Source organism: Varroa destructor, unplaced genomic scaffold (genome assembly GCF_002443255.2).
Source record: "Varroa destructor unplaced genomic scaffold, Vdes_3.0 BEIS01000001.1, whole genome shotgun sequence".
NCBI classification, from domain to species: Eukaryota; Metazoa; Arthropoda; class Arachnida; order Mesostigmata; family Varroidae; genus Varroa; species Varroa destructor.
Genome location: NW_019211454.1, coordinates 44,597,540 through 44,604,907, shown reverse-complemented (window position 1 = coordinate 44,604,907; position 7,368 = coordinate 44,597,540). Strand labels below are relative to the sequence as shown.

General features: G+C 38.9%; 1 protein-coding gene across 5 annotated transcripts; it reads right to left on the bottom strand.

The window, feature by feature from the left end:
* Positions 1 to 1,134: 1,134 nt before the first annotated feature.
* On the bottom strand, positions 1,135 to 7,276 carry LOC111255570 (uncharacterized). Of its 5 annotated transcripts, XM_022817660.2 has the most exons (8): positions 7,081 to 7,276; positions 6,055 to 6,226; positions 5,795 to 5,918; positions 5,208 to 5,576; positions 4,723 to 4,904; positions 3,398 to 3,566; positions 2,896 to 3,061; positions 1,135 to 2,657 (listed from the first exon to the last, which is right to left on the bottom strand). In XM_022817660.2, exons 3-8 carry the CDS (start codon positions 5,915 to 5,917, stop codon positions 2,200 to 2,202), a joined length of 1,467 nt encoding a protein of 488 aa, XP_022673395.1. In that variant the 5' UTR covers position 5,918; positions 6,055 to 6,226; positions 7,081 to 7,276; the 3' UTR covers positions 1,135 to 2,199. The 5 variants fall into 5 exon arrangements, with proteins under 5 accessions (XP_022673395.1, XP_022673399.1, XP_022673396.1 ...); XM_022817664.2 differs by lacking the exon at positions 6,055 to 6,226 and having other exon boundaries at positions 5,795 to 5,942; XM_022817661.2 differs by lacking the exon at positions 6,055 to 6,226.
* Between the last annotated feature and the right edge of the window lie 92 nt (positions 7,277 to 7,368).

Sequence of the window (7,368 nt, the reverse complement as noted above, 5' to 3'; positions counted from 1 at the left end):
TATATAGCGAGCGAAAATCTATTTATATTCGTGGACGATAAGAGGATTTTATCGATGATGATAATGGATTTAAGTGTGTGTTTATCTTCAATATATAAACGACAGAGAGAGGCCACTTAAATTAACTTATGAGATGAAGGCGGGAAGCTTCAAAGGCAAAGGGACAGATACAACGATGAAGATGGAGATATAAATGACTTGGTGGTAAAGAAATAACAAAACACTGCTATGACTTTTGTTGGTATTATTTCTATTATAATATGGCCTTTTTTCTGATGCTTATTTTTACTAAGCAACATATGATAACGATATCGACAACTTTTAACTTGCAAATACTTATATCAACTATGAAAGAACGGCAAACAAGCGAACACAAAAAGTTGAGAGTTGTTTGACGAAGGATGAAAACAAAAAGCCCCTAGCAAAAAGCTAGAGGCAGTACGCAATTATAAAATACATATGACGCAGATTACGGCTCTTCCTAAAATTAATAACAAATAAAATTCAAGAGTGAATACACTTTTAGCAAGTGCGGAATTTGTCCTGTTTTAATAACTTAAGATTAGAAATATGAGTAGTGACTCGTTTTAGATATCTTGAATATATTGTGCGTTAGTGAAAATTCAAATTTGGGGGCAGTTCCACGGCCTTATTAGAATAAAGTTTAAAACAATTTCTCTGCTAAGGAGATAGTAAATTTTCATGAATTTCACGTAATTATATTGACTTTTAATTTTTTTTTTCTAAGTAAACTAAGGTTCAGCAAAAGTGAAAAAAGTGAGCGTTATACTGAACCTCTAAGAAAAACATCTGTTCTTATTTCACTTCACAGGATATTGAGCCCTTATAGTACTGCCGTATTTACAATTAAGTCGTCCTAGACACTATAAAGAATATATTTTAATGATATAATAATAATAAGAAGCTGTATTCATTCCTATTAGTGTGTTCTCAACTATACAACGACCTGATAAATCTTTAAGGTACACCGAAATCTAATAGTGTATTACATGTTATTGGTTGGTTCAATTTTCACCTACATTGTATGTAATATTTAAGAGTGCTTTGTTATCCAATGGCAAACAATAAATCCCGTGACATAAAATATATTAAAACCAAGTACACAAAGGTAAGTGCTTGTCAATAACAATCTCAGTTTTTTATTTACAGTTCTGTATTCTTTGTTGTTCCGCAGCTCTGAATATACTCAGCGCATGTCGGCGCTCAGACTGACTCTGGTGAAGTAAGCAACTTTACACAACATCTCTTTCGATGCTAGTGTAAAGGGATAAAGCCAACGGCGTCACCCAATACTTATGTGATCTTACACGATAGTTTTTGCTTCTAAAAATAGTAACGTATTTTGCTTTTCCTTCGATACAGAATTCTTAAGTTTAATTAGACAACTTGTTCAGCAGTTTTTGAACAATCAAAATTCGATCAAGATTCGAAAATTCGATCGGGCAATCGCTTAAACATCGTCGTTAGCAGCCTCATAAAAGTCCGTTTTTTATCGTAAGAGGTTCCTAGGAGCACGTTCCATCGGCTCGCTGACTAATCTGGCATTCCGCACGTCTGACTGTAATGATCCGTAATTTTGTATCTGCTTTCCTGCGTCATCATTCTGTTTTTGATTAGAACTTACCATGCAATTTCCGCGGACGAACGCGTAAATACTCAGCATATGCCGGTAAAGATATCTATTCAATCAGGCGCATGTCCGCGAAAGCTCACAATGAAACGTCGCTATATAGCTAAATCTGTTGATATAGATCGTACTTATTTATTCTATTGCCAAAAATATCTTGCTGCTGATACAGCGAATTATGCCTTTTTCTATAGACGCTGGTATTTCGTGGCCTTTGTTAAATTATAAAAATTTATTGGCAATTAAATTTTCAATTTTCTCTGCTTTGTCTGATTATCGAGAACTTCGGAAGTTCAAAAATTGGATTAATAGGTCGATTCGAGTCTCGGTCAGCCTCATTTGCTGCGTACCGCAAAAGTTAATGATACAACCAAACAAAAGATGCGTGTAGTTAAGACGAAAAGGACTACCGTTGAAGCTACCACTTTGGATGCTTCCTCTTGATAATATTGTGTATCATTATGAATTGTACCGACGGAACCTTTTCGTTCTACAAGCATACCTGCATACACACGTCTGATTAGGCATGTTTTGTTTCATCTTATTTTCAGTTAGTAGTACTGCCGACGTGGATTGTTCAGAGGATTGGGTCTAAAGCGATACGCCAGCATCATTCGTTTGCGGTACGCTTCGTATTCATCGTCCTCGGCATTCAGGTCGCCAGGTTTAGCTTGACCTAAGCCGCGTTGTTCCGTGTTGCCCTGCGCGGCTACGGGCGTCGTTATTCCGGCTCCCTGGGCTCCCAAACCGCTGCCTTCGTTCCAGCCCATTTTTTGCAACATTTGAAAACCGACGTTGTCTTCTTTTAGCTTATTTTCTTCGTATGCATTAAGGTTGAGACTCTGACCGTTCTTCAGCGCCTCATAACGTTTCATAAATTGCTCCAACTCCTCGGTCGGCAAAAAGTCCCCCATATGATGTTTGCCGCGAGCATTCTGTGTGAGCTTTTTCGCCTGCTCACGTGTTTTTTCCATCTCAAGCGCACGTCGCTTATGCTCCCAGGTGCCACCTTGGATCAAGCACACGAACAACACAAAGAAAGCTCATTTTGAGCAGACGTTTTTAATTTTGTTCAATAATTACATGTTTGAGGGCATAGGTCACATATATGCGATCTCATCTATATGAGAGAAATGATAGAGCTCTTTTTTTGAGTAAACGCCAACTAGTTATCCACCGCATAAATTTCTACTGAGGATAAATGTATATATGTATGGATTACGGGTCGCTGTACTACATAGACGTACCTTCATCATCTTCATCGGAGTCGTATTCGTATTTGACCTTTCCAGCTGCCTGTAACTTGGCTAAATGCGCTTTTTTCGCTTGCATCATCTCAAAAATAGCTCGCATTTTGCGCTGGTCTTCAAGCTGTTTCCACTGATCAGGTGTCAAATCGGTTGAGCCGTAAACCTGCAAAATCATGCAAAGTAAAGGCGCCATAAGATTATTAGAGAACCTTCTATATCACTTTGCAGCAGCTCTGATAAATGATAAAGAGTTAAAATTCAATAGTTGAGACGAAAGACAACAGGATCGATGTATTCAATAACCTCGGACAAATAAATAAAACGTATAACATTCATAATCGCTAGGTGATCTTGGAATGTTCTTAAATAACATCTCAATGTTTTGAAAATAGAAAGGTTTTAAAGAGATAACGAAAGAGAAGAATATCTATATTGAATTAGGCATAGGTACAGGTAACCAGGAATACTATTACAACAATTTTGCTGTATCACATTTTACCTGTTGGGCATATGCCATAAGAGGAAGATCTCTGTTTTGTTCAGGCCCCCAATCTCCCCAGCGCGTTTTCCTCTTTTGTCGACGAGCTTCACGATCAACCTCCTCTCGAACCATTGGGAGAGCTCCACTTTGTTCGGCGCGATCTTTTGCGGCGGACAGCGCAGTTAGCCTAAACAGCAACCAAGTGATATAATTCGCGTTGGCCCTTAAGACGACAAATGTGCACTAAAAAACTTTTGACACAAAAGATTGCAGCGCTAAACCTCTCGATGTTATGTCTGTTGCTCGACAAGTCAACACAAGTATCGTAAGTATGGCTCCTGTTTGACATGCTTCCTTGACCGACTTTTCCTCTATTAGTATCATTAATGCTTCTATACAATATAGAAACTAACTAAACTAATTAGTTACACTTGCAGACAAACTCGTAGACACTGTTGATTGGCTAGAATTTCCAACTAAAATCAAGTACAAAGTAAAAACAATAGCCAAGCGAATCGCTCTAGGTCATTTTCAAAGTCTGCTTTACTGTCACATGTGTTCTCCACTGTTGTCTTTCCTGCATTTTTGAACGCGCCCAATCTTGTCTATGACTAACTGAGCAGCTGTCAGTGAACACATACGCAATGTAATTGTTGTGCTGGATCGGGTCCTGTTCAATCATAATAGAAAATCGACGTAATTTCCATAATACAAGTAAGTTAGCGACATCTGCATAATTTTGAAATGTAGATGGCAAATTATTTACACTTTTCTTGTGAGCTAAATCGAGTAAATGAAATTTGGGTCCACTGTTGCAATCTGATAAAATTTAGCACATCATGATATTCAAAAAATCTCCAATCTAAATATACGTGTTCGAAGCTGAATTCATTATTCCGTGGAGTGTTAATTGACTTCAAATAAATAGAACGAAATTTGCAAATAAGAAGTAGGCCAAACTACATACAGATTAAATTCTAACTAGCTGATATAATGAAATGAAGCCACTATAGCACAATGAATATAGGTATTATTTAAATAATTGCTAATTGAGAAATCTACGAATAAAAACCACTTCTTATCATAAAAGCCTCATTCAACCGGAAGAGTTCACGTCTGTGCAGATATCACCTTACATGCTGCTTTAGATAAAAACAGAATTGGCTTTAAAAACATTGTCTCGTAGCACTCCAGTCACTAATAAATTACATTATATTATAACACCTTGTAAGTGAAGCGGCTACACTCATTTCTGCCTATATCTGGTATTAGAATACTTTACTGGGTAATTTATCAGGGCCTAATCATACGTAAAAACGGACTTGGTATACAATCCACCCTACCTTTCTTGGTAAAACTCCCATTCGTTGCCCGTCTGCTCGGTCAGGAACTTCATGTCTTTACCAGCCTTTGCCTGAGTCTCGCAGCTCGGCCCGTTAACAACGACAGAAATCGCAAGTCGTTCGATCTGTTGACGCCTCGGCTCAGCGACCATGTCGCGCGCTGTAAGCTCCCCTGCAGTTTCCTGAATGGACATCCCGTTACTCGTCCATCCTTCATACATTCTGTGTGTTTGTGTGTGTGCGTGTTTGTGTGTGCGTGTGTAGGCATCAACAGCGCTGAACGTGAGTTTTTCTCACAATGTCCAGCTAGGACCCGGCCGTGGCCAAGCGGCCCGTCGCCGTTTTGCCACACACAAGAACAGGGCAAACCCGCGATTTATCCGAGTCTCACCCGATAACCGAACACAGACACTAATAGACATAGGCTCAACGATTGTCGTGAGAGTAGAAGAAAGGTTGCTGAGTTAATGCCAGCAGTACCATACCTCTTCAAGCTTCCGTTGAGCGTCGGTCGTTTCTAGCTGCGGCTCCTGCTTCGACCGAACCTCGATCTTGAGCTTCTGCATCTTCTTGAATTGCTCAAGAAACGAACCGTCATTTTTAAACACGTTCGTAAGGGAGGGTAGACTGTCGTTTGACACTTGGGAACTGGTGGCCGCTTGTGATGCTGATGATGGTGTTGCCATCGTGGTGGGCTCCGGTACTGTCGGAGGAGGCTGTACCGGAATGCTTCCATCTCCAGTACCGCCCAGAATACCCTCAAATGAGGTTCGTGGCTTTGAAGCATCACTACGCGACGCTGATGATGCATCGAAGGCGGACGCTTTAACTTTATTTTTACTAGCCGGGCGTGGCTAGAAGGATTAATTAAAACAACATTTTTTTCAAGTTAGAGACACTTATTCATGGTTGGCGCTGAACATGTTCGCGAGCTCTCCAATGATTGACTACTTTAACTGCGATCAAAAATCCTCGAAAACTGACGTTGTAGCTCTCTATATAGGAAAAAAACTTCGCTTATGATGTGAAAATTCTTCCAAAAAGTTGTTCTATTACTTGCTTAAGAACAAACCTTTTTTTCGGGAACCACCGGTTTTTCTTCAGGAAGGAAACTCCCGCCCTCTTTTCGACGTTTTAGCTCCTCAAGTTTCTTCTCTATAAATGCCCTTTGGCTTTCATCGGCTCTCCACGCCATTCTGTAAAATTTTAATTCCGAAAGTCTATGACTTTCATATAGTTGCATCTAGTGAAATATGCATCTACGTAGTATGCTCATCTATTGATAAATGATCCCCTACGATGTTAATTAACTAGTTAATGCAGACTGCGAACCTCAGTCAAAAACAGTAGAGCGTTTATCCACTGAGTGTCATCACCACAATCGCCGAAATTTTCATAAATTCTCTCTTGCACACTAAACACTATTTTACATAAGGAACGGTACTCTTGCGACCAACTTTTGAAGAATCAGGAACTAGATTCCGCATAAATATTTTCATAAGCTCTGTAAGAATAAGATATACGTAACATTTAATTAAAATACATCCAAAACACAACAAACCTTCAGACATTAAAAACATTACTGAACTTACTCCCGTTAGGGCTTGACCGATTAATCAGGTCCGGTATTCATGTCACAGTTTAATAACAAACATGAGAAATCCACATTGACAGGAGTGTTCATAGTCTTAGCTAAGGCTGGATATTTACCACCAATACTGGCACAACTTCGCAAAAACTGCGGCTTGCCCTCGTACGGGCTTATTCAAGCGCGCACACAAGTCGAACATGCTCCTTAACACCGCCAATATATCTTATCTTCTAAATCCTTTTCATTGAACAAGTAATTTGCTAATATTATATAAGCACTAATGTATATGCATATTATATATAATCTATACAATCCATCTCGTCAATATAAACATGATGCTTGCCAAACTATTCGCAGATACCATTATAAAAAAGCCCGGCAAAAATCTAGCGTAGCGGGAAACCTACAATTTTTCAGTTTCTACGCCATTCAACAGTAAAACTATCTAAACTAAACAATGAAAAATATAAGTGATGTTTTGGATAACTAGATGCAATGATCAAGTCGAATCAATTATGTTCGATATTTTATCTCAATGAAATTCTGATTGGCGGCTGGTTTCGATTTCTTTGGAGAGAAGGACCCACAATTTATGTTTCTGCAGGAATAGATTAGTTTTAAAAACAATGGGATGGATATCAATATTTATTAAACGTAAAAACCTTGAGTGATGGTCTCACGATTTGCTCAGTACCACGTATGAACTTAGTATATTTGAGAAAAGCATACCTTGCACAAAAAAATTGAATACACAGAGCTATGAATACCTGGAAGAGGTAGAAATCAGCGATTTAGCATCTAACCACTCTACTAGGTAAAGAGCACAATAAAAACTGTCGGCAATTTCCGCTCGCGCTATCAATTGGCGAAAGCGCTGAATAATGGTTGAAGTTACAATAGAGCGTAGGTCCAATTTCCGTGTGAAAACTAACAGTCTCTTCGGTGTGGTTTGTTATTGTGTTTTACCTCTATCCGACGGATCGTCGATGGTGCGGGCTATCGTGAATGAGATACGTTAAATACTGATACAGATCTTCCTTTCTAACTATATTAAA

What these genes read in the sequence shown, in the direction of transcription:
- LOC111255570 (XM_022817660.2), bottom strand. Translation starts at nt 5,917, where the DNA reads ATGGCGTGGAGAGCCGATGAAAGCCAAAGGGCATTTATAGAGAAGAAA. An exon ending in TGGGAGTTTTACCAAGAAAG is followed by an intron (nt 3,567 to 4,722) that starts GTAGGGTGGATT and finishes GTTGCTGTTTAG; the next exon opens with GCTAACTGCGCTGTCCGCCG. An exon ending in CTCCGATGAAGATGATGAAG is followed by an intron (nt 2,658 to 2,895) that starts GTACGTCTATGT and finishes GCTTGATCCAAG; the next exon opens with GTGGCACCTGGGAGCATAAG.